Here is a 27,494-nt window from a genome sequence, read left to right on the forward strand (position 1 = left end):
CTCAGGTAGTATGGTGATCGGTAGCAGTATATGATATATTCCAATCTTATTTACATTGGTGTAAACCAATAGAAACTCCTTTTTTTCTTGAGTCATGTTTGTCTGTATCTTTACTAGTGCAAATACCCAATTCCGCATAAACAGAGTGCACAGTATTTTCTCATGGAGGCAATAATGTCATCAGATTTTATTTATAAAGAAATACAGAATGAAATTGCTACCGAAGGAGACATATGGACATTTTGTTCTTAGTGAATAACCTCCAACCTATCTTTTTACTCAGTGCACCTTTGATCTCTTTGTTTCTCATGCTGTAGATGATCGGATTCATCATTGGTGGCAACACAGAATAGAGAACAGCCACTATGAGATTCAGACCTGAGGTTGAGCTGGAGGTGGGTTTCAGGTAGGCAAAGACAGCAGTACTAAAGAACAAGGACACCACGGTGAAGTGAGGGAGGCAGGTGGAGAAGGCTTTATGCCCACACTTCTTAGAGGGGATTCTCAGCACTGCTTTGAAGATCTGAACATATGACACAATGATGAAAAGAAAGCAGCTTAAGCCTAAGAATGAACTAAAGATGAGAAACCCAACTTCAACGAGGTACAAGTCAGAGCAGGCGAGATTGAGGAGCTGGGGGATTTCACAGAAGAACTGATCCACCACGTTGCCTCCACAGAAGGAGATTTCAAAGGTGATCCCAGTGTGCAGTGCAGAGTAGAGAATACCAGTGATCCAGGCACTGGCTGCCATTTGGACACATGCTGTCCTGTTCATCACTGTCTCATAGTGCAGTGGTTGGCAGATGGCGACGTATCGGTCGTACGCCATGATGGTCAGTAAGGCAAAATCTGCTGAAGCGAAGAAGAAGATGAGAAAGACTTGGGCAACACATCCAGAATAAGAAATCAATCTGGTGTTCGTGAGGGAACTGGCCATGGATTTGGGGATGGTGACAGAGATGGAGCCGAGGTCTAGGATGGACAGATTCATCAGGAAGAAGTACATGGGGGTGTGAAGGTGGAGGTCAAGGGCTATGGCTGTGATGATGAGAAGGTTCCCCAACAGGGATATCAGGTAAAGCAATAGAAACACCAGAAAGTGTAAAATCTGCAGCTCCTGAATGTCAGAGAATCCCAGGAGAAGGAACTCGGTCACGGCAGTTTGGTTGGACATTTTCTTCCGCAGTACACTGTGCGATATCTGTGGAGGGAATGAGAAAGACAATGGTCAGGATTAGAGCGACAGAGGGAATGGCCCTGATTCCCCTTTCCCTAATATCTCATTCTATGAATGTCAAAGGTGCACAGAACTCATCACTTACAATGACTAGGTGTTGTTAGTGCTCCTCGCCTCTGACAATCAATGAGTCACATTACCACACTAGTGTAAATTAGGTCAGCTCCTTTAAAGTCAATGGAGCTTCGTCACTTTATCTCATCTGAGGATTTGGCCCAAGGTGTGGCTTGATAAAATGCAATATGAAGGATGGAACAAAGCACACTCCAAACCCAACCATTCTCACAACTTGGATATGAAACTGATAAACTAAAATTCTAACACAGCCTGATTCTCACTTTGCAGGGCAATATGATGTTGACTCACCCAGCATCGTAAATAGCAGCTCATCTGTCATTTTTCCACCCCAAACTCTGTGCATAGAGGCTGGTTGGAAATTTTCAGCTGTGTTCTTTTTAATGGAGATTGGTTTTTAAGCTAAATAACAACACATCTCAGAATCTGTCTGCTTTTCTCAAACATTTTGGGATTGTTTTGTAAAAAAAAAATGAAAACTTAAAAAACCAAACTATATTGGTTTTGGAATAAAAAAAAATCAGTTTTCAGCAGAAAGTTTTCATTTGCCAAAAACTGGGGGGAGAGGGGGGAGGGGAAATGGATTTAGGGTGTTCAGTGAAAAGTAAAAATTTTCCTGATGGGAGGAAAAATTCCAGTCAGCAGTCGGTATTTGATTAAACTGATGGTAAAGGTCTTAACCAGTTCGTATTGTAATTCATATTTATCATCTTAATTCTTCCCTGTATGTTGACCCCCTAACACATTTAATTGACATAGCAAACTTCCTGGACTAGTCTTTGTGGATTTTTTTCCCAACAGAAGACACATTCAGTCATCCAGCACTAGGATTTTTTGGTCACTATCTATCTATATAGCAGAATCTAGAAGCTAATGGCACAGGTATCTGAGAATCCTTTCAGCCTCATTCTGCGATTGAACTAGACTCAAACCGATTGCTCTCTGCAGACGAGCTGTGAGTAGCTGGCGTTGAGCTGCACTGACATTAAAGGACTGATGCTGCGGGAAGGTGATTTATCCATATCTATTTCCTGAGGGCTAGCAGGACTCACGCCCTGGAGCCCTGCACAGCTCAGAAGCAGAGATTCAGAGGCAAGGGCACAGAAACAAAGGTGATAACGCCAAAAGGGCCATTCAGACCCTCTAGTCTGACCCCAGCGTAACACAGGGAGTACAATTGCCACCGGGGTTACCTGATTCCAGCCAAGTTTCTGTGTTATCTGTGGGCCAGGATTAAAAGATAGCACCTAACTTGCTCAGATGCTATTGTAAATCCCCAAAGGCACCTTTCTCCTTCTTTAGGTGCTTAAACCCTTTGTAATCCTGGTCCTGTGTCTATCTTGTTAACTTCCAAGGAAATCCTGGAAATATGGGTTCTAGTCCCATTTACCTCCTGTATGTCCTTTGGCAACATTGAGATAGACTGGCTTTAACTGGTGGTTCAACTTTGAGTCTAAAGGTGCTAGTGTGCATAACATATCAACCGTGGTTATCAGCTCTGCTGCTTATTCAATTTTGACCTTCCAGTAATTATCCCTTTGACACAGAAACAAACCCAGTTTCAAGAGAAAAAATGGTTTTGAAATTATGGTATTATTGAACAGTATTAGTGTTCCCCTCCCTTGTTTAAAGCTCCATTCCAAATTAGAGATGTTTGGAAATTTAGATTTTTTGTAGTAGTAGGAAAATGAGTTTTTTGTAGGAAAACGAGTTTTTGAACTAAACAAAAATGTTCAGGGAAAGTATCTCCTATACTCAGATATTTGGTTTTGTTTTTTTGAAATCTGCAAATCCCAATATTCTTTGGTTTGCAATGTGCAATTTCCAGTTTACAGTAGTTTTTAGCTGAAAAGAAATTAGTTGTTGGTTGCTAAACCCTGCAAACATTTCTGATTTCTGATGCAAAGTCATTGTCCACCTTCTTTTTCTCTGACTGGATCTAGATGTCTGACTAGACTGAGAGTTAATTCCTTAAAGAGTTCAAATTGTAACTTATATTTTGGTTCTTACATTCTGCTGAAAAGAAATCTGACAGGCTCTAGCTGTTTGATAATAAAAGTCTTTAAAAGTTCCAATTACAATTCATATCTCTATTATTAAATTTGTCTGTATATTAATACCTTCACATGTAGAATTGAAAGCAAAAATGAAGTCTGTTGGTCTTTGTGGATTTTTCCCAACGTGCGATGCTTTTGATCCTGCAGCAAAAGGATTCTTTGGTCATCTCTCTCTCATGCCCCCATCACTGTATTATCCAGCAGCAGTTTCCATGTCCCTTCGCTGGATTTCCTGAGTCTCTCTGCAGTTCCTAGTAGACAGGGATCCACTCCACAGAGGGGCGCTCCCTGCTCCCCTCCTTGGACAGGCTTGGCTGGGAGACGAAGGACTAAATGGGATCAGAGACTGAAAACTCCTCCCAGCTCTAGAGCTGATCCTGTCTTGTGCAGGGTTCAGATATTGTCACAGCCCAGGATGTCCCTACTCTGGGGCTAAATAGTTGAATCCGGTCTCCAAGGCTTTATGCCCAGCTCTGATCTCACCTCTGGAGCAAACCACCCTAAGCACCTGCCCAACTCTAACCCCACAGAGGGAGAACAGTACCCGCCCTTTATCTCACTTGATGGCAGCATCCCTGGAAGGACCCTTGGTAAAAACAAGGCAGGGCAGAGGCCCAAAGCATGTCCCAAGGTGTTTGTAGAATGAATCATAGAATGAATGAATCATAGAATCTCAGGGTTGGAAGGGACTAAAACAGGGATTTCTAACACAGACACATGATCCACAACAGCGAAGAGCCTTGTCGCACCAGAATCTCAGCTGGCCTGGAATAGCCTGTTCCTTCATTAACATCACGTAATCACTTCTGGGGGAGCAGAGACTTTTTTTTCCTCCTGCATTGTATCAGCAGCTCTTGGGATGCCTCTGCTAGAGGAACCCACAGCTCAGGCTGCCTTGTCTGACTGAAGTCAGTCACCAAGAGGTACCCAGAGGTGAAGACTAAAAACTAAGGGCCAGGTCATGGGCTTGTGTAAATTGTTACACTTCCATTGAGTTCATGGTAGTTTGGCCTATTTACGCCAACTGGGAATCTGGGCCTTGGATTTCCGTTGAGTGATGTCAATTTACATCAGCTGGGGATCTAGCCCATTACACAGTTATAAATCCATATTTTTTGCCTGCCAATGTGATCTGAAGCTGATTCAAAAGTTCTGAACCAGTCTGCACTTTCTTAGCTCTTTGCCCCATGGGTTTAATTACAAGTGTAACTTTTATTGGTGGCGGAGAATGGTTCAGTCCCACTAGGGATAGAACTTTGGAGGAATTCAGTGTTGTACAGTTTTCAAGTATCTCATCTTCAACTTCTGTTGGGATGAATGGCCCAAATCAATCTTTCTTTCTTTCTTTCTTTCTTTCTTTCTTTCTTTCTTTCTTTCTTTCTTTCTTTCTTTCTTTCTTTCTTTCTTTCTTTCTTTCTTTCTTTCTCAGCCATTATATTAATTTTTCTCTTACTACAGACAGCACTAAACTAAAAAGCTCAATGGGCTGCAGATGTAACGCTGCATGACTTTTAAAAAATATTGAATTCACATTGGTCGCCCAGCAGGTGTAAATTGGCTGTAGCTCCTTTGGAGTCAATGGGCCCTGCTGCCTATTCTGCAGAGTGTTAATCGCCCACTTCATGTTAATTGCCCACTTCATGTTAAGTGGTCTCCTACGATATGTGTGATCCCCTTATGCATAACAATCTGTCCCACCTTGTACTGATGTTGGACACTATGGTTCTGTTCTCCAGACCGGAGGAAGAGCTCTGGGAAGCACGAAAGCTTGTCCCATCCACCAACAGAAGTTGGTCCGCTAAAAAATGATACTTCACCTTCTTTGTCTCTCTCAAAATCTTGAAAAGTCTTGCAGGATGGGAAACCCATTTCCCACCCAGCTGCATTCTTCAAGTATTCTTCCCTGCTCTGTGCCTGGTTACCCTGTAGATCGAAATAACAATACAACTTAGCTGTAGATCTCAAAGTGATTTATCAGGCCGGGTCAGTATCATCATCCTCATTTTTCAGAGTGTACAAAGAGGGGAAGTGACTGGCCAGAGGTCACACAGCAGCTCTGAGGAATATAACCCGGGTGTCATGAGTCCCAGTCCCTTCGGGTATGTCTACACAGGGATAAAAGCCCTGTGGCATGGCTTCGGCAGGCCTGGGTCATCTGACTCGGGGTTGCAGAGCTTGGACTGTGGGGCTAAAAATTGCTGTGTAGGATCCTAGAGCTCCGGCTCCAGCCTGGCTCCAAATGTCTACACAGCAATTTTTCAGCCCCGGAGCCCAAGCCCATGAGCTCGAGTCGGCGGATCCAGGCCAGCCATGGGTTTATTAATCCCTGTGAAGGCATACCTGAGTAGTGTCGCTCCCTCTGGTCACGTAGCAATTGTGACACTGACAGGCCAACTCAGGTCAGAGCAATCGGCCAATTCACTTGTGTGTTGTTAGGGCTTCCCCTACCCTCCCTTGGTTCTTGTCATGCAGACAGAAAGCAGGTAGCCAGTGTCCAAACTGCTGGCAATGCATAACCACAGCTCTTTACACCAACAGAGCTTCCTCTCCCTCCTCCTTTGTAGTGGGCTTAATTATACCCGTAGTGTACGCCCCGATACCCTGAACCCTGGTACCACCCTTGCAATTTATGGTCATATTCCGTTTTGGAGGGTCTTGAGTCTGGGGGCTTCGGTACCACCTCTTTTGTACCCCGTGGGAGGGGTAGGGAGTGAAGTTATGCACCGGTCAGGGTTACCTTTTTCATTGGTTTTTAGCGTTCCTTATAGCTTCCCCCATCTCCCTGGCCCCTCCCAACTGGTTACTTGACCTTGTCTTGGGAGAGGAGTCAGGCAGCCGTCAATTATACACTGTATATCAAACTCCCGCCATATCCAGCAACACTTGAACTCTATTTCTTATCTTTTCTCTTTGTATTGAAAAACCCCCATCTGTAGGCAGAAGCAACACACAGTGGTGTCCCGTCCCCCCCACCCCCTTGTTCACATATGTTGATAAGGGTATAAGACACAAACAATTCTATTTTAAAAACCTCAAAATTCCAGTGGGCAAACAAAACCCAAAATTCTATCTCAGGCAAATAAACAGGGCTACATACTATATTACCATCACTAACGTGTGACTATCAAAGAAATGTTAAGTGTACTAATTCACTCAAGTGTTAATTTAGTTCAAAGGAAATGGGAATGATATTGCCTTCACTTATCTGTAACCCGTTGTATGCTATCCCTTTACATTATGTATATCCCTCTACTTAATTAACCCTAGATCAAAAGTGCAAATTTACTTGATGTGTGAACTTCATGAAAACTAAGGAAGGATTGTTGTCTGCTGTTACATTGCAATTTATATCGCATGTATCCCGGTAATTACGTTTGCCCATCAAATGCGATTGGAGCCTTGGAAATGTAAATGAAGAACATGCTACCTTCAAAGCACGGGTCATTGTGTTGGACAAAGGGAAATCCACAGACCCAGTCTGCGTTTAGTCATCAGAGGAAAAACCCATGCTGTGATGGAAACACTTGCCAGATTGCTTTCCGGGGAAGACAGCTGTGAGAATGGATCCAGGGAATGGTTCTGTCTCTCTGAGGTGTTTGGACACTTTCAGGGAACATTCCAGATGCAAGCAATGTGCCAGCAATGCCCCTCTGCCACGTACATTGGTCAAACTGGACAGTCTCTATGTAAAAGAATAAATGGACACAAATCAGATGTCAAGAATTATAACATTCATAAACCAGTCGGAGAACACTTCAATCTCTCTGGTCATGCGATTACAGACATGAAAGTCGCTATATTACAACAAAAAAACTTCAAAAACAGACTCCAACGAGAGACTGCCGAATTGGAATTAATTTGCAAACTGGATACAATTAACTTAGGCTTGAATAGAGACTTAGAATGGATGGGTCATTACACAAAGTAAAACTATTTCCCCATGTTTGTTTATTTCTTCCCTCCCCCCCCCCACACTGTTCCTCAGTTGTTCCTGTTAACTGCTTGAAATGGCCCACCTTGATTATCACTACAAAAAGTTTCCCCTTCTTTCCCCCCACCCCGCTCTCCTGCTGGAAATAGCTCATCTTAATTGATCACTCTCCTTACAGGTTTGGTTTTTTGGTTTGGTTTTTTTCTCATGTTCTCTGTGTGTATATATATGTCCTCACTGTGTTTTCCACTAAATGCATCCGATGAAGTGAGCTGTAGCTCACGGAAGTTTATGCTCAAATAAATTGGTTCGTCTCTAAGGTGCCACCAGTACTCCTCTTCTTTTTGCGAATACAGACTAGCACGGCTGCTACTCTGAAACCTGAAAAGATGCAAGACAGAGATCCCCAAAGTTATCTTGGGTAACCCTGAGAGACTTATGGAAAACTAGCAGATACCACATCTCTGCTGTCACTTTGGACTGACAAACTTGGACTGTCCAAACCTGTTAATGTATTTTACCTGCTTTAAACTCTCAATAACTTTCATTTCTTTTCTTAGCTGATAAAACTTTAGTTAATTTACTAGAGAAATTTGCTGCCAGCATTGCCTTTGATGTGAGATCAAGAGTATCCATTGACCTGGGATAAGTGACTGACCCATTGGGGTTGGGAGTAACCCAATAGAATGTGATTCTTTGTTTTAATAACCTTTTATCACAAAGTCCAGTTTATCTGGTTGGTAAGAGTGGCTGGAGATCCTAGGGGACTGTCTGTGACTCCATGGTAATACTAATATAGTGATCCAGGAGTTCACATTTATTACTGGCTTGGTGAAATCTAATTACCGAATATACCACCAGTTTGGGGTGTCTGCCCTGTGTTCTGACCGTCTGACCTGCGATTAGCACTCATGGTTGTGAGCCGTTCCAGACAGCGTGACAGCAATGACTGAGGAAGAATGGTCCAGGTGGTCTGGACGCTAACATGGAACCTGAGAGACCCAGCTCAGCTACCTGCTTTGCCATGGGTTTCCTGTGTGATCTTGGGCACGTCATTCTGTCCGGACAACAGTTCCCATCTATAACATGGATATAATAGTACTGCCCTGCCTTGTAGGGTTGGGGGGAGGATAAATATATTAAAGAGTTAGTGGTTACAACAGAGGTGGTTGGAAACTTTGTTTCCTCATGAAAATTTTGTGGGTTTTTGTTAAAGAAAATCCCCAACATTTCTCAAAACTGAACTTTTTTGTCTGAAAACTGTCAAAAAACATTAAACTAAATTAAATTAAATTAAATGAAAAATACAATTTTCAGGCAAAACTATTTGTTTTTCCAGTTTTCATTTCTTTAAATGAAAACCAGAAAATGTTCAAGGAAAGTGAAGACTTTCTGTGAAAATTTTGTTTGGTGAAACCTGCAATTTATACTTTGGAAAACATCGTGATGGAATGCAGTCATGGCAGCCATATGGACATTTTAGATAGACAGAGCAGTGAATAATGGGACTTTTTTTCCTGATCATTGTCAAAGTCAGATTCAAGACTCAGAAGGTTTGTCAGACCACTCTGTTTATTAGCAAAGCACTTTGCCAATGCACCCAGATATGTATGCCTCTTGCAAAAGCTCAAGCTAACTTATTTAAACAGATAAGCCAAAGCCAATTTAACATAAGAGACAAAAGGAAGCAGAAACTGACAAATATACGTACATATCTTATTTGCATACTAACGTTTACCAATCTCCTACCTCAGTAGGAGCTCTAAGTTAATTAGTTTGAGGACCCATTGTCTCACACTCTTTAATGTTTCTCTTCCTGACAACTATATTTCAACAAACCCTTCAAGCAGTATTTCTTCAATGAATTATAATTTCAATATAATTCATTCTACTTTCACATCATCTATAGAGTTGAATTATAACAGTTCCGTCCATTCGAAGTTATCATGAGGCTGATGTCATTCTCAGATTAAATTCATCCATGGGCACCATTTAATTTGATGCCTGAATGGGAACTGAGTTCTTCTGAGCTGGCCTCTGGGCATAAGAAATAAGTTACATTTCATGTTCAGCACTAGATGAGTTGATTTTTCACTTGCTGTGAAGCACCAAGTATTGGCTATTGCCCAGAGCCACCAAGTATGTCAGTGGCAAAACCAAAAACTAAGTCCCATGAGAGCTGGGTGCATAATACCTTGGAGGACCTGGGCCTGGAACAAGTTCTGAACTCCTATCTACTGCACTAACTTCTTTAGACTCCCTTGAAAATAAAAGCCCAAATAAGGAATTTTTTGCACCATTCTGGAGTCCTTTCAGGATGCAGAATAAAAATGACATTTGAAAATGTGGCTCAAAATAATTCTTGCAAATTTTGTTTTAAAATTAACAAGACAGCAATACAAACGTTGAAGGACTCCTGAAATGAGCTGCACTTGGCATGGGAGGAAATGATGCATTGGAGGCATCACCTTTGAACGGACTCAAATCTCACTATCTTAGGAGCTGCAGGAAGACAGCAGCTTTTGATCTTTATCCAAGGTCAGCGGTAAGTCCTTATTAATGTTCACTTCCAAACACACACATGCACTAAATCATATTTTCCCATAAATACGCCATCATGTACCCGTAGAAACACACGCACAATAATCCACAGTCATAACACTCATGTAGTCACACAATATTTTTCACTAATAAACACACAATGTTGTGTATTCACAAACACAACAATAATGCACACTTGCACACCAGAAGAAGCACTGACAACACACACAAAAGTTACACAATATTTTTCGCCATAAACACATGATTTTGTACATTCTCATGGACACACACGAACAGAAAACTCACATGCACATTGATTTCAACTCAGGTATACACTCACAATAATGTACACTGACAACACCACACATGTGAGCAGTGTACTTGACTAGCAAACACACACTGAAAGCAATGTCTCAGTACATTGCACTTATCATGTAATCTCACAAAAAGAAACACATAAGCCAGATCGACACTAGAAACTTTCACCATCATAGCAATGTCAGCTTGGAAGTGTGATTTTTTGGGCAACATTTCTATGCCGGTAAAACCCCTCATGTAAACATGGTTAAACCAGCTTACAAATGCTTCTGCGGTGTGGCTTGTTTCTCTCAGAGAACCAGTGTAAGTAATACCAGCAAAACTACTGGTCCATTTACAGTAGGAGAGTTTGTTTGTATTGCTATATCAGCAAAACTTTTCCAGTGTAGACCTGGCTCTACCTTGTCTCGCTAGACATTCTCCCTCTTCTTCTCATATAAAGACACACACACTTACACGCACACAGATTCGCCTCCATTTACAGCCACTGGGTAAAATTATCATCCCTCACCCAGTTATTTAGGTACCAAAGTCTTATTTTCAAACGTGACTTTGGCACTTCTACATATAATATGGCCATATTTTTAAAGGTATTTAGGTGCCTATGGAGGATTACCTAAAGAACCTAGATGCTTAATACCTATAGAAATCAATGGGTGTTAAGTGATAAGATGTTTTTGAAGATCTCACAACGCACCTAAATACCTTTAAAAATCTGGCCTGAGTGACTAAGGCATGTTGCATTTGTCACAGAAGTGCTTTTGCAAATGTTACCCCTCGCCATGAGGCAGCCACCAGGCAGAGGCAGATCCGATTGCTCACGATAGTGAGGTATTGCAGCAGGTATGAGATAGCCATTTCGAAGTCTGAGGACATGATATCAAAGAAGAAGAACTCCATGCAGTCCATCAGGCAGTGGAAGTAGGCCTGGGCATAGTAGCTAGGGAAGGAACTCGTCTCCTGATTGCTCACCATGGGGATGACCATGCTGGTGAGCAGGATGTCCAGGAGGGAGAGGTTGGTGAGGAAGCGGCACACTGTACTGGTGAGTTTGGAGAAGAAGACCCAGAGATTCTGGCTTTGGGATAAACTGTTATTTCATGTTAATCATCCAGAACCCAGAAAGGGAGAATAATTCCAGTGCACCAATTGCAGGGCTTTATTTGATTGGGAAAGGAGAGTAACTTGCACAGTGTCAGGGTCTGACACCACTTTGGGGTTATCCTTAAGCCCTATCCATAGCCCTAACCCATAACCAACAGGGACTTAAGTATAAGTTTTTCTTTAAACCTTCAATGAGGGAATTGGCCATAGATTTGGGAATGGTGACAGAGATGGAACCAAAGTCTAGAATGGACAGATTCATCAGGAAGAAGTACATGGGGTTGTGAAGGTGGTGGTTGCAGGATATGGCTGTGATGATGAGAAGGTTCCCCAACAGGGATATCAGGTAAAGCAGTAGAAACACCACTGCTTTGTAAAATCTGCAGCTCCCGAACATCAGAGAATCCCAGGAGAAAGAATTCGATCATGGAGGGTTGGTTGGACATTTTCTTCCTCAGTACACTGTGTGATGGCTGTGGAGGGAATGAGAAGGACAATGATCAGGACTAGAGTGACAGAGGGAATGGCCCTGTTTCTCCTTTCCCTAATATCTCATTCTAGGAATGTCAAAGGTACATAGAACTCATCACTTACAATGACTAGGTGTTGTTAGTGCTCCTCACCTCTGACAATCAATCAGTAATATTATCACACTTGTGTAACCTCCTTCATCACTTTACCCAATCTGAGGATTCGGCACAAGGTGTGGCTTGATAAAATGCAGTATGAAGGATGGAACAAAGTACGCTCCAAATCCAACAGTTCTTGCAAAGAAGGTCCCTCCATTGCGACCATCACCAAGCTTACCGCTTGGGCATGAATCTAATAGAATAAAATGCCAACACAGCCCCGTGTCTTCTGTGTCTTCTGTGTAAGTTCTGTACACCCATTCACACCATTTATACTCAGCCAGCAGCAGTGTGGAGCTAGGCCAGGAACTCTGGGTTCTACTCCCAGTCAGCTCTCGTGTGTCCTTGAATGGGGTCAGGATAGACAGGCTTTGGCTGCTTGGTTCAACTCTAACCCAGGGTTTAAAGGGGCTCTTCTGTAAAAAACACTCTGTGTGCTGCCAACTTTACTGCTTATTCAATTGTTATCTCCACTCAACTATCCCCTTGAAAGAGAAATCAGAGAGATGAGATCGAATCAATGACTTTGAAGTCAGGCTCTTATCAGGCAATATTAATGTTCCCCAATTTATTTAACATTTACTGCTGGTTGGAAATTTTCAGCTGGGTTCTTTTTAATGGAGATTGTTTTTTCATCTAAACAATTCCGCCAACAACAATATCAGATGTATTCTTTGGGTAGTAAATTATTACCCCACCTAGCAGTAACAATAGGAATTGTGAATCCTTGATTTTATCCTGGTTTCTCTGGAACTCCTTGGAAGGTGACTTTAGATGATCCTTCATGCAGCAGACATTCTTTTGCCCTGTGTCATCCTGGCATCTCTGTTGCCGGACTCGGGAGGAGGGTTAGAGAGAATCTACTCTGCAGCCTGCAGAAGACTGCATTCTAATTCAAAAGTTTCTTACTTTTTGTCCTGATTTCCTTCCGCTTCTGGAAGGTGATAGTCAGAATTTTTTTTTGAAGCATGAATTCTGGATGACTTTTTCAAATGTTTGGGTAGAGAGAGCTTTTGTAGGTCACCCTCCCCTTGTCCCCGCTATCTCACAAAACCATTGCACTCATTGATGTGCTGTTCACACACCATTGCCCTCAATAGCTCCTCCGCGTACTTTGATGCGATCCTATCACATGCCTGGAAAATTACTTGGTTTTCTGATAATTCGAAAATATTAAGGGATTCCCCAAAGTCAGAGCCAGGATTGGTAAAGGTCCCCAAAACACAACTGCAGCCTACCCTGTGTCAGCCAGATCCAGCATCTTAATTATCTGTAATTGATTTAAAGGAAAACAAGAGGTTGATGCTCAGTCAACCCGTGAAACTCTTTGCCAGGGGATGCTGTGAATGCCAAGACTATAACAGGGTTCAAAAAATAACTCTAGAAATTGATGAAGGAAAGGTCCATCAATGGCTATTAACCAGTATGGGCAGGAATGGTGTCCTTAGCCTCTGTTTGCCAGAAGCTGGAAATGGTCAATGGGAGATGGATCACTTGATGAATACCTGTTCCGTTCATTCCCTTTGGAGAACCTGGCATTGGCCACTGTCGGCAGACAGGTTGCTTGTGCCTCTGTGAATCTTCCAGGGACGGAAGTGAGATGGAGAGTACATGAGAATTTATGAAAGAGTGATCTAGAAGCATTCCACAGTGTGGACAGACAGAAAGCAAAGTGGGGGATTCTTTCCCCCACCCCAGGCAGTACAATGAATATAGCCTCTGTTTCCTTCCACTGGAAGACACTTGCACGCCTGCTGGGCCAAGACTGCTGCGTGTGACTGCGGGTGCTACAAGTGGCCAGCAGTGGGCCAGAAGGACGAGGACCGTGCAGGAGGTTTGCCAATAGAGGCAAAGAGAAGCCAAAAGCACCTGGCTTCCAAAAGAGCCAAGGAGGAGAAGGACACAATCCATCAAGAGAGACTGCTCTAGAGGTTCCTGGATGAAGAGAGGTGGAGCAGACAGCGGGACGGATTGCTCGGGGAGAGAACGCTGGGTATGTGGGCCAGCAGGGTGATTCATCCAGCTCCGTGACAGAGCCTGCACCAATGCATGTGCCAGCTGCAATGTCTGCAGGTGCACAGGTACCTGTAGACAGGAGAGGGGAATGGTGTCCCTGGTCCTGGTTCACAATGGTTGGAGGGTGGAGTTTCTAGCAGGGCCAGTGAACAACATTATAAATAGGGTTTGTTTTCCAAACTATTCACAGTTGTGTGTCTGAGAGAAAGATCGTCTAACCCCTGCCCAAGAGATGTACCCCTGTATCTGAGACCAGGGAGGTGGCAGAGCACAGTCTGGTTTATGACATATACAACATCTTTGCTGGTCAGCCCTGAACTCTGAATTCCATGATTCATCTTCTTCTGACACTTAATAGCTTTTCTATTTTGGCTGTAGTGATTCTTCAGACGCTCGGCCAAACGTCAATCCTGCTCCCACGTGGCACCTCAATTTTCCACTCTCTAAAGTGGGGATAATCCTGACCCACATTCAGAAAGTGGTTGATCTTCTCTCTTTCTTCCCAGGTCCCTGCCCTCCTTGCCCAGCCCCGGCCTCTGTCCTGTTCCCCAAACTTCCATGCCCATGTTAGTGCCTGTCTCACCCCCCCTCAACCTGCAAGGTCTCCTGCCAGCAAAGGGAAGCTGCTCCCGGATCTGGAGCTGCCTTCGTATGTCCTGAGGGCTGTCCTGTACCATGGTCACCATGGGCAGGTAGTTCTATCAAGGCCAATAGCATAGCAGTCAATAGGTTTCCAGTATAGGGTGGTGTTTATGTGACCATCGCTTATTAGCACCGTAGTGTCCAGGAAGTGGATCTCTTGTGTGGACTGGTCCAGGCTGAGGTTGATGGTGGGTTGGAAATTGTTGAAATATGGTGGAATTCCTCAAGGGCTTCTTTTCCATGGGTCCAGATGATGAAGATGTCATCAATGTAGTGCGAGTAGAGTAGGGGCGTTAGGGGACGAGGGCTGAGGAATATGTATATGGCTGTGAGGTTAAGGGGCCATTACAGTTGGTGAAGCAGCAATGGAAGGGGTTTACACCTTCTCCAGGATCTCACATTCTGGACTTTGTAACCAACCTACAAAACACCCTCCGAACCTCTTTAGCCCTTGCTAAAGAAAACCTACAGGATGCTCAAAAAGAGTAAAAAGCCTGGTATGATAAACATGCCAGAGAGCGTTCCTGCATAGTAGGAGACCAGGTCATGGTCTTAAAGGCGCTCCAGGCCCATAAAATGGAAACATCATGGGAAGGGCCATTCACGGTCCAGGAGCACCTGGGAGCTGTTGATTATCTCATAGAATTCCCCATCTACAATCAAAAGCCTAAGGTGTACCATATTAATTCTCTAAAGCCCTTTTATTCCAGAGAATTAAAAGTTTGTCAGTTTACAGCCCAGGGAGGAGATGACGCTGAGTGGCCTGAAGGTGTCTACTATGAAGGGAAAAGTGCTGGTGGTGTGGAAGAGGTGAACCTCTCCATGACCCTTGGGCGTATGCAGCGACAGCAGATCCAGGAGCTGTGCATTAGTTATACGCCAACATTCTCAGCAACCCCAGGACTGACTGAACGGGCATACCACTCCATTGACACAGGTAATGCTCACCCAATTAAAGTCCAGCCTTACCGGGTGTCTCCTCAAGCTAAAACTGCTATAGAACGGGAGATCCAGGATATGCTACAGATGGGGGTAATCCGCCCTTCTGGCAGTGCATGAGCATCTCCAGTGGTTCTAGTTCCCAAACCAGATGGGGAGATACGTTTTTGCGTGGACTACTGTAAGCTAAATGCTGTAACTCGCCCAGACAACTATCCAATGCCACTCACAGATGAACTATTAGAGAAACTGGGATGGGCCCAGTTCATCTCTACCATGGACTTAACCAAGGGGTACTAGCAGGTAGCGCCAGATGAATCTGCCAAGGAAAGGTCAGCCTTCACCACACATGTCGGGCTGTATGAATTTAATGTACTCCCTTTCGGGCTGCGGAATGCACCCGCCACCTTCCAAAGACTTGTAGATGGTCTCCTAGCGGGATTAGGAGACTATGCAATCGCCTACCTTGACGATGTGGACATATTTTCGGATTCGTGGGCAGAACACCTGGAACATCCAGAAAAAGTCTTTGAGCGCATAAGGGAGGCAGGACTAACTGTTAAGGCAAAGAAGTGTCAAATAGGCCTAAACAGAGTGACTCACCTTGGACACCAGGTGGGTCAAGGAACTATCAACCCCCTACAGGCCAAAGTGGATGCTATCCAAAAATGGCCTGTCCCAAAGTCAAAGAAACAGGTCCAATCCTTCTTAGGTTTGGCCGGATATTACAGGCGATTTGTACCGCAATACAGCCAAATCGCCGCCCCACTGACAGACCTAACCAAAAAGGAACAGCCAAATGCCATTCAGTGGACCAAAGAGTGTCAGAAGGCCTTTAACCAGCTTAAAGCAACACTCATGTCTGACCCTGTACTAAGGGCCCCAGACTTTGACAAACCATTCCTAGTAACCACAGATGCGTCCGAGGGTGGTGTGAGAGCAGTTTTAATGCAGGAAGGACTGGATCAAGAATTCCACTCTGTAGTGTTTCTCAGCAAGAAGCTGTCTGAGAGGGAAAGCAACCGGTTTGTTACGCCATTGTCTATGCCCTGGAAAAGCTACGCCCATATGTTTGGGGACGGCGTTTCCACCTGCAAACTGACCATGCTGCGCTACAGTGGCTTCATACCGCCACGGGAAATAACAAAAAAACGTAGTCGGTGGAGTTTAGCTCTCCAAGATTTTGATTTTGACATCCAACACATCTCAGGAGCTTCTAACGAAGTGGCTGATGCACTCTCCCGTGAAAGTTTCCCAGAATCAACTGGTTAAAATCGTCCTTGAGATGTGGAAAATATTGTTAGTCTTTTTATACTTGGTAGTACATTTAGAGGTGCATGTGCCTTATTAACTCTGTTTTCTCCTAGAGCTCCAGGAAGAAATCACAGCCAGCGTTTCACCCTATCTGTGATTTGGGGGGCATGTCATAAATATAAAGGGAAGGGTAAACACCTTTAAAATCCCTCCTGGCCAGAGGAAAAATCCTTTCACCTGTAAAGGGTTAAGAAGCTAAAGGTAACCTCGCTGGCACCTGACCAAAATGACCAATGAGGAGACAAGATACTTTCAAAGCTGGAGCAGGGGAGAAACAAAGGTTCTCTCCGTCTGTGTGATGTTTTTGCCAGGAACAGAAAAGGAATGGAGTCTTAGAACTTAGTAAGTAATCTAGCTAGATATGCGTTAGATTCTGTTTTGTTTAAATGGCTGATAAAATAAGCTGTGCTGAATGGAATGTATATTCATAGAATCATAGAATATCAGTGTTGCAAGGGACCTCAGGAGGTCATCTAGTTCAACCCCCTGCTCAAAGCAGGACCAATCCCCAGTCAATCAATATTCCTGTTTTTGTGTCTTTTTGTAACTTAAGGTTTTGCCGAGAGGGATTCTCTGTTTTGAATCTGATTACCCTGTAAGGTATTTACCATCCTGATTTTACAGAGGTGATTTTTACTTTTTCTTCCATTAAAATTCTTCTTTTAAGAACCTTGTAGGATTCATAAAGGTTTATGCGCTTGGCAACATTCAGGGCACACCCGGAGTGTTGTGTAGGAGTAGTGCACACACTGCTCCATCCAAGGGCATCAACCTTGGAATCTCGCCAAGATGACATGTATCGTGGGAAGCCTCTCAGGACTGGGCTCAAGGCCCGAGAGCAAGGAATGCGGTAGATAGAAATTGGTAAATAAGAATGTTAAACAAAGCCAGTGTATTCCTTTTATCTGTTGGAGAATGTAATGCGCGGGGGGAGAGAGAGAATAAGGGGGGAAGGTGGAAAGCTGACAGGCAGAAGTGGGTTAGCAGACCAGCCTGCTTGCTTGCTAAAAGCTGTGTTCTGTCTTGTCATTGAACCGCCACAACTGGCGCCCAAACGTGGGGCCCTCAGCACTCACCTCGCCCAGCAAGGGTTTCAGACGCATCACTCATCCGCCTCGTGGATCCCGGTGAGTATTTTTCGTTGTGGTAAGTATGGGAAGCTCCCTCTCTGCTTTGCAAGTGCAACACCGTAATGAGCTACAGTATTTGCTGTGTAAGGCTCAGCATGACTGCCCCGCTCGAGAACTACTCTCCTGCTACAGGAGGTGAGTGCCCAGTGCCTGTGGTACCCTGAAGCTGGAACCCTTAAGCTAGCGGACTGGGAGCAGTTGGGCCAGACATTGCACAAAGAGCCTCGGGCGCCCGTGCAGGCTTTACATGCCTGGCACCTCTGCCGCGACACGATACAGCGTGTCGCCTCGGACAGGCCCTCCCTCGCGAGGCTGGTGATCTCGCCACGCCCGTCGGCTCCTGCAGCCATCCCCCCTCCTACCGATGCAACACAGTGTGTCGCCTCGGAAAGACCCTCTCCCGCGCCAACAGAGGGGCTGCTGATTTCGCCACGCCCGTCCGCTCCTGCAGCCATCCCCCCTCCTACCGATGCAACACAGTGTGTCACCTCGGAAGAACCCTCTCCTGCGCCAACAGAGGGGCTGCCGATTTCGCCCCCCCCATCCGCTCCTGCAACCATCCCTCCCCCTGCTTCGCCCCCAGTGCCTCTATTACCACCGCCTCCCTGGCTTTCCCCACCAGAGCCGGTGTGTGATGTAGGGCCCCATGCTCCGGGGCCTCCCCGGGGGTCCTCCGCGTTTCCTCAAGGGCTTTCGCTGGTGCAACAAATGGTTCACGCAGCGAGGACTCGCTCAGATCTTACAGCAGAGGAGCTGGCTGATCTGGTCTCAGTTTGTCCTGTGACCTGGCAGGATGATGGCCAGGGCAACCAGGTTGCAAATTGGGTCAGTTTGCCTTACTCGGTGATCAGAGAGGTAAAGAAAGCGATTTGCGAGTTTGGCCTGACTAGCACGTATGTGCGTGGTCTCATTGAAGGGCTAGGTAGTGGGTACTCCCTGATCCCTGAAGATTGGAAGGCGCTCTTGCGCATGATGCTGACACCTAGTCAGTATGTTATTTGGCTTAGTGAGTATCGGCAGATGGCAGAACGCCAAGCCCAGGTATATAGAGAGCAAGGTATCATTTATGAGCACTTGGCAGGGGAGGGCCAGTTTGCTACCATTCAGCTGCAGTCTCAACTCCATCAGGCCGTCTTCCCCATTATTTCCACCTGCGCCCAGCATGCTTTCCGGAAGGTCCCGGATTCGGGCAGGCCTACCAAAAGCTTTGCCAGTATCCGTCAGGGTGCATCAGAGTCCTTTATGGATTTTACCAACAGATTGCAGGAGGCTATCCTCCGACAGGTGGATAACCCTGCGGCAGCTCAGGAGATCCTGTTAAAAATGGCGGTTGAAAATGCGAACGAGGATTGCCGCCGTGCTCTCCAGGCTGCACAAGCCTCTGGAATTCTAGAGCTGTCGGACATGCTGCGGGCGTGCCAAAACAGTGGAACCCAAGCACATAAGGCTGGAGTTCTGGCCGCCGCCCTGCGGAAAAGCGGGAAGGAGGGGAAGCGTTGTTACCGCTGTGGTAACGAGGGTCACTTTCAGCGGGAATGCCGCTCATCGACGGCGCCCGCCCGCCCCTCAAAGAAGTGCCCCAAGTGTCAGAAGGGCTATCACTGGGCTAATCAGTGTCGTAGCGGGTTGGGAAACCGCACGACGGGTCCCCCCCGAACCCAGGGCCAAACGGGGGTGTTTCCCACTCAGACAACTGTTCCTCTGCCTTAAAATCCATAGACTCCATGAGGGTGGCGACTGCCGGAAGTGCAGGGCTTGATTTGATTATGCAGGAGGACACTGATTTTCAGTTGCCAGGGGAGGTTTGAGCCATACCTACACAGGTGACGGGACCTCTCCCTGCCGGATTTGTGGGTCTGGTTCTCCCTCGCTCACACGCTGGGAAACAGGGTTTTTTTGTATCCCAGGAGTCATTGAGGCCGATTACACCGGCGTTATTAAGGTTCAGGTATGGACCCATCTTCCACAGTCGCTCCCGCGTGGACGGTCAATTGCACAATTGATTTTAGTCCCCTATCAGGTGCCAGCCGCAGAGGATCGAGCCTGGGGCGGAGGCGGCTTTGGATCGACGCTGTCTCAGTCGCCGTCTCACAATACGTCCTCTCCACTTGTTGCTCTAACAATGTCGGTCCGCCCCTCAAAACCTCAGTTAACACTTCTCTTAAATAATGTTCCTTTTACAGGGTTGGTGGACACTGGAGCTGACGTTACGGTGATTCGTGATCCGGAGTGGCCGGTCGGTTGGCCAACAGTTCCTTCTAAAGAGTTGTGGGGGATCGGGGGTAGCAAACCCGGGCGCCAAAGTTTGTCTTGGGTCACGGTCTCTAAACCAGGAGGCTGTGCCCTTGCTACAATCCGCCCTTTTGTACTCCCTGTCCACCTCAATATTTGGGGCCATGATTTACTTACAAAGCTGGACACCACCCTCGATATTAATACATAATGGCCCAAAATCCTCCCTCACCCACCTTGCCATCCGCATTACCATTGGTATGGCAATCCTTAGAGCCCATATGGATTGACCAGTGGCCCCTCCCTCTAGAAAAGCTGAAAGCGCTTCATTCACTTGTACAATAATATTTGCATGCACAGCGCTTGGAGAGCTTTATTAGTCCTTGGAACTAGCTGCTGTTATTTTGGCCTTTTAATTTTTTGCTGATTGTCCCTTTAATTTGATTGTGGGCACGCATTATGTTTATCAGGTAATTGATCATTTACCCCTGGCCCTCATTACCCCTCAGGTCGACGCGGACCTCCTTCGCCTGTTTCTGTCCTTACAGTATCTCATCACCACTCGTAATTTCCCTTATTTTGTTGCTCATATTTGCAGTCATACCCCTCTGCCTGGGCTACTCACTGAAGGCAATGCGCGCGCCGATCGCGCGTTACGTGGTCAGGTAAATTCCCTTTTTTCTGACCCCATTGAAAGCCATTCTTTTTTTCATCAGTCTGCCTCTGTCTTGGCCCGACAGTTTTCTATTCCTGCTGATCATGCACATTCCATTGTTCGTTCCTGCCCCCACTGTGCCGCTGCTGCCCCTACCTTTTCTTATGCCGTTAACCCCAGAGGTACCGCAGCGAATCAGCTGTGGCAAATGGATGTCACTCACGTGCCACAATTCCGCCCCTATTCGTTTTTACATGTTTCCATTGATACCTATTCGGGATTCCTCTGGGCGACCCCACAGTGTGGGGAAGCCACTCCCAAAGTTATTCACCATTTGATAGCCTGTTTTGCTATTATGGGTCGCCCGAGCCAGATAAAAATGGATAATGCCCCAGCCTATTGCTCCACAGCACTTTTCATCTTTTGTGCCCAATGGGACGTCCGTCTCAAACACGGGATCCCTTACAATTCCACAGGCCAAGCCATTGTTGAACGTGCAAATCGCACGCTAAAAACCTTGCTTGACAAACAATTAAAACAAGGGGAGCTGCGTCTCCGAACCTTAGGAGACATTCAGCAACAACTGCATATCCTTTTGTTTACTTTAAATAATTTAACGCTGAACGCAGATCAGCAGACCCTCGCGGATTGGCATTTTCACAAATCTGAGGTACTGGAAAGACCGCGTGTCTATTACCGTCAGCTGCCCGATCCGCAATGGTTGGGCCCAGTGCCTTTAATTACTTGGGGTCGGGGATATGCTGCTGTGTTTCTTCCTGCAGGACCGTTGTGGGTTCCAGCCCGGTGTGTGCGACCGGCACTGAAACAGCATGGCATGGCACCAGGGGCTGTCGAACCCCATACCGGAGTTTCAGCTAACCTTGGAGGAGAACGCGGTGCCTCCCGGGTCGACAACGACGGGACGGAGACGGAGGAGATGTAGCATCCCAAGCCAGCCCGTGACATGGGGAGCAGTAAAAGCATTGGTCGCCGCGGCTCAACAAAGACTGGCAGCAAACCAACAGCCACAGACTCTTGAGACTTTGTTTGTGGCGATTCTCGCCCAAATTACTGCTAATTCTGTACTGATTGTATGCTTTTTGTGCCTGCTATTTCCTGGAGGGGTTGATTCGGGAGCGCTTTCTCCGTTACAGGCCCGAATGACATATAACCTATGGGAAAGATTGGCTTCAATAGCAAATGTTACCCACTTTTGTTTATTTGATTTTGTAGCAGCTGAAGAATTGTTAGGTACGTGCCTTATTCCAGTATGTCATCACCCTGAGGAAATTGGGAATGAGATGATGCTCGCCGCTTACTCGAACCTCTCTTCCCAGTACTCTAGCATGGCTAATCGGGGCCCGGCCAATCACACTTTACCTTCTTAAGCTTATTTTTTGCTGCTGCTGTGTACAATGTATTCCTTTTTGTTAAGGCTTTGTCGAGACCCGCCCTGGCAGGCTCCACGAGTTATGACCTTGGCTGTCCGGGAGTTAATTGGCTTGCAAATGCAAATTGATGGCTACCATGAGATGGCCGAGCACAAATAAACAAAAAAGGAGGGGATGTAGGATTCATAAAGGTTTATGCGCTTGGCAACATTCAGGGCACACCCGGAGTGTTGTGTAGGAGTAGTGCACACACTGCTCCATCCAAGGGCATCAACCTTGGAATCTCGCCAAGATGACATGTATCGTGGGAAGCCTCTCAGGACTGGGCTCAAGGCCCGAGAGCAAGGAATGCGGTGGATAGAAATTGGTAAATAAGAATGTTAAACAAAGCCAGTGCATTCCTTTTATCTGTTGGAGAATGTAATGCGCGGGGGGAGAGAGAGAATAAAGGGGGAAGGTGGAAAGCTGACAGGCAGAAGTCGGTTAGCAGACCAGCCTGCTTGCTTGCTAAAAGCTGTGTTCTGTCTTGTCATTGAACCGCCACAGAACCTGATTGTTTTTTCATTGTTCTTAAGATCCAAGGGTTTGGGTCTGTGTTCACCTATGCCAATTGGTGAGGATTTTTATCAAGGCTTCCCCGGGAAAGGGGGTGTAGGGTTTGGGAGGATTTTTGGGGGGCAAAGACGTTTCCAAGCAGGCTCTTTCCCTGTTATATATTTATTAGACACTTGGTGGTGGCAGCAATAAAGTCCAAGGGCAAAAGGTAAAATAGTTTGTACTTGGGGAAGTTTTAACCTAAGCTGGTAAAAATAAGCTTAGGGGGTTTATCATGCAGGTCCCCACATCTGTACCCTACAGTTCAGAGTGGGGAAGGAACCTTGACACAGGGCATGAATGTGCTTTGTGAATATTAGAGGGACAAGGTGGGTGAGGTAATATCTTTTATTGGACCAACTCCTATTGGTGAACGAGAGAAGCTTTTGAGCTACACAGAGCTCTTCCTCAGGTGAATATTAAGAGTTTTAGCCTCTCCTTCCCACTGCAGCGCCAGTCAGTGTTCACAGCACCTTTTCACAGAGATGGAGCATGAGATTCATGTCTTGTGACAGGTCCTCAGTTGGGGAACTGTCCCAATGACAAAAATGGAGCTACCTTGATTTACACCAGCTGAGGATCTGGCTCAGTGTGTGCCCCAATGGGTGGCGAGTGGTGATAGAGTCTTACTAGCCCGGATCACACATGCCAGATTGTTTCTAGACTCCGAGTTTAGGGACAGCATCTTCTCCCCCCTCCCCCGCCCCACCCCAGTGCCTTTCCTGTTCCTGTATCATCATCCCACACTCATGATGGAGTGGGGAGGGTCACTCCCCAGTGAGGGTTGCACATCAGCCTGGTTTTACCCCTTCCTAAGATCCACCCTCCAAAGAGCTGTATTTTATGACTGCTACATAGCTACTGTTGGGAAACAGAAAAGGCACTGCCAGTCCCTCACCACGTTCCCATCACCACCACAGGCACTAAGGGAGAATTTACTCCACTTCATAATTGATGGCATGAACTGATCTCTTGTGAGGGGCTGAAAATTATTCCTTCTCCTACAGGGCACTGAAATGCTGAATATACCAGGATATATTGTTAGAATTCATGGGAAGAAATCTAACAGCAGGACGGTGCCTAAGAACCCTAGACCACATTGAAAAATCTCATCCAAGATTTTAGTTGATGTTTGATTTTGACTCCTAAGACATGGCATGATTCTGGCCATTCCCAGAAGTGAAATACAGCATTTAAGCATCATTGTTAAGCTCTGGTATGTCAGATAGAGAAATGATCTGATCTGTCATATCAGTATGTGGCTACGAGACAAATGGGCTGTTATAGGAGTCACTGGTATCCGTGTCGAACACCCTCTTCCCCATCAGAGCAACGTTCTGTCCTCAGACTCAGTTTCCTGGCACTTTGCTCTGAAATCTAAATTTAGTGTTAAAATTTCAGCCTGTAACCAGGAGAGGAAGGGGAGTTTCTGAATATTTATGGAATTAATTCATGAGATTTGATTAACTTTTAACTCTGTGTCCTTCCAATTCAGTTGCACAGATTTATTGTTCCTAGACACAACCAATGGCAGACTGCAGAAACCAAACAGCCATCACTGAATTCTTCCTCCTGGGATTCGGGGATCTCCCTGACCTGCAAATTCTTCTCTTCCTGATGTTCCTAGTGATCTACATGGCAACCGTGGCCAGGAACACCCTCATCATGGTGCTCGTTGTGGCTGATCAGCACCTTCACACCCCCATGTACTTCTTCCTGGGGAATTTGTCCTGCCTGGAGATCTGCTACACCACAACCATCCTGCCCCAGATGCTGGCCAGTCTCCTGACTGGGGACAGAACCATTTCAGTCAGTGGCTGCATCACACAACTGTATTTCTTTGGGTCTCTGGCAGGTACGGAATGCTGTCTCCTAGCAGCGATGTCTTATGATCGGTATTTAGCGATATGTAAACCCCTGCACTATTCAACTCTTATGAATACCGGGTTTTTCCTTCCAGTTGGCTGCTGAGTCCTGGTTAAAGCTTGTTTGGCTAGTACTGTCTTTGTTTTATTCCTATCACAGTTAACATTCTGTGCCCCGAATGACATTGACCATTTCTATTGTGATGTCATCCCATCTATAGAGCTCTCCTGCAGTGACACACACTGGTTAGTATCCTGTGTATTCACCCTGCCTCCATTCCTCCTAACCCTGACATCCTACATGTGTATCATCGCCAACATCCAGAATCCCTTCCACCACTGGGAGGCAAAAGGCCTTTTCCACCTGCTCCTCTCACCTCATTGTGGTGACAATTTTCTATGGAACCCTAATGATTGTCTACATGCTACCGAAACGTGATACACTGAGAGACCTAAACAAAGTGCTCCCTCTTTGCTACACGGTCCTGACTCCCCTGGTAAACCCCCTCATCTACAGCCTGAGAAACAGAGAGGTCAAGGAAGCTTTGAGGAAAGCAGTCAGTAAATGTGGCTTTCGCAAAAACGTGCAGAGACTCTGAGATAATAACTTAGCTTTGAAAACCTCAGGCTGTCTGGGTGATTTAAGCAATCATCCCCCATTGAAATTAAGTTGAAAAGTGTTAGTGAAAATCTCAGCACTCAGTGTTGTCCATCTCAGTGGAAGGATCAGGGAGGGAGGTGGCCATAACCATGTTCCCATCATGGAGTTATGGGCACTAGGCAGAATGGAGACAAAATTGTAACCAATTGTTGAGATCTTTAAAAAAGCCATTCTTGATCAAAATAAATGTTTGGACAATAAAAATAGTAACTCCTTGTGCAGCAGAGATGGGAACGTAAGGCTGGGAAATCTGCCACCCCTGAAATTGTGCTTATTACCGTCATAACCCTCTGCAAACCAACCATCTTCACTGAACTCACAGAGGCCGGAAAGGCCCCAGCAGTGACCTCTGGACACTTCACCAGGAACAGCGTTATAGCTCTTATCTGGGCTACACCCAGCTGTGACCAGCTCCGGGAAAGCAACAGCTCCAGGCTCACCGGGCCCTTGGAGGCAGGGAGGTTGGGCAAACAAAGAGGTAGACTCAGACGCCAGGTCTACTGGGACTGTCCAGGCCCATCTGGGGGTACCCGTAGAACTGAGGCCGTTCCGGGGGTCAGGTCTGTCAAACGGTCACTGACGAGGGACTCTGCTGATGGCCCTGCAGGGCACCAGCTGCTCTGCTTCCACCAGCTGTACAGAGCAGTTGAAAGGGAGGGGACCTGTTACAATGAGCGTCCCCAAAACTAACTGCAACAAGCCCAATATCCGACAGGGCTAGTTCTGAGGGCACAGTGTCTAGTCAGCCTCAGGTGCCCCAGGCAGCTCTGCTCCACACAGGGCCCTTTCCTCAGGGGGTGAGGCAACTGATGGTGAGAGGAAGCGGCAACCACCTACCAACGGGCAGAACTCCTGTGATGCCAAACACGGCAGTGATGGCTCAGTCACTGGGAGCACGTCAGGGCTTGGCCAGAGGTCGGGGAGCTGGGCACCAGTGAGAATTGTAGGGCTCCAACTCTGCGGAAAGGATTTCCCAAGGGACCTGACGGAGCTAGTCACCCAAATCTCTTTTAAATGGGAGATGGATGCCTGTCTCCCTTAAACGTCTCTGAGAATCTCAGCCTGGAGAGCCACTGGGATTCTGCCATGGTAGCTTCAATCTATGCATTTCCATTGGAAACAGAACCCACACCTATAGAAAGACACTGGATGGATGGGAAACCCCTGCTAAACCACGCTACATGGCAGAGGGGCATTGCTGGCTCATGATGGCATATATCACATTGGTAGATGTGCAGGTGAACGAGCCTCTGATAGTGTGGCTAATGTGATTAGGCCCTATGGTGGTGTCCCCTGAATAGATATGTGGACACAGTTGGCAACGGGCTTTGTTGCAAGGATAGATTCCTGGGTTAGTGGTTCTGTGGTGTGGTGTGTGGTTGCTGGTGAGTATTTGCTTCAGGTTGGGGGGCTGTCTGTAGGCAAGGACTGGCCTGTCTCCCAAGATCTGTGACAGTGATGGGTCGTCCTTCAGGGTAGGTTGTAGGTCCTTGATGATGTGCTGGAGAGGTTTTAGATGGGGGCTGAAGGTGATGGCTAGTAGTGTTCTGTTATTTTCTTTGTTAGGCCTGTCCTGTAGTAGGTAACTTCTGGGTACTTTTCTGGCTCTGTTAATGTGTTTCTTCACTTCAGCAGGTGGGTATTGTAGTTGTAAGAATGGTTGAATCTTGTAGGTGTTTGTCTCTGTCTGAGGGCTTGGAGCAAATGCAGTTGTATCGTAGAGCTTGGATGTAGACAATGGATCGTGTGGTGTGGTCTGGGTGAAAGCTGGAGGCATGTAGGTAAGCATAGTGGTCAGTAGGTTTCCGGTATAGGGTGGTGTTTATGTGACCATCGCTTATTAGCACCGTAGTGTCCAGGAAGTGGATCTCTTGTGTGGACTGGTCCAGGCTGAGGTTCATGGTGGGATGGAAATTGTTGAAATCATGGTGGACTTCTTCAAAGGCTTCTTTTCCATGGGTCCAGATGATGAAGATGTCATCAGTGTAGCGTAAGTAGAGTAGGGGCGTTAGGGGACGAGAGCTGAGGAAGCTTTGTTCTAAGTCAGCCATGAAAATGTTGGCATACTGTGGCCCATGAGGGTACCCATAGCCGTGACGCTGTTTTGAAGGTATACATTGTCCCCAAACATGCCCTCCTCAGGCCTTACGCTACCAGCAC

General features: G+C 46.2%; 1 protein-coding gene and 1 pseudogene across 1 annotated transcript; one reads left to right on the top strand and one right to left on the bottom strand.

Annotated features, from left to right (window-relative positions):
- Positions 1–217: 217 nt before the first annotated feature.
- Positions 218–1,177, bottom strand: LOC141998510 (olfactory receptor 14A16-like). The gene has a single exon (XM_074971377.1). It carries the CDS (start codon positions 1,175–1,177, stop codon positions 218–220), a length of 960 nt encoding a protein of 319 aa, XP_074827478.1.
- A 23,158-nt stretch (positions 1,178–24,335) lies between these two features.
- On the top strand, positions 24,336–25,272 carry LOC141998525 (olfactory receptor 11A1-like; annotated as a pseudogene).
- The last annotated feature ends 2,222 nt before the right edge of the window (positions 25,273–27,494 follow it).

Source organism: Natator depressus, chromosome 14 (genome assembly GCF_965152275.1).
Source record: "Natator depressus isolate rNatDep1 chromosome 14, rNatDep2.hap1, whole genome shotgun sequence".
NCBI lineage: Eukaryota > Metazoa > Chordata > Testudines > Cheloniidae > Natator > Natator depressus.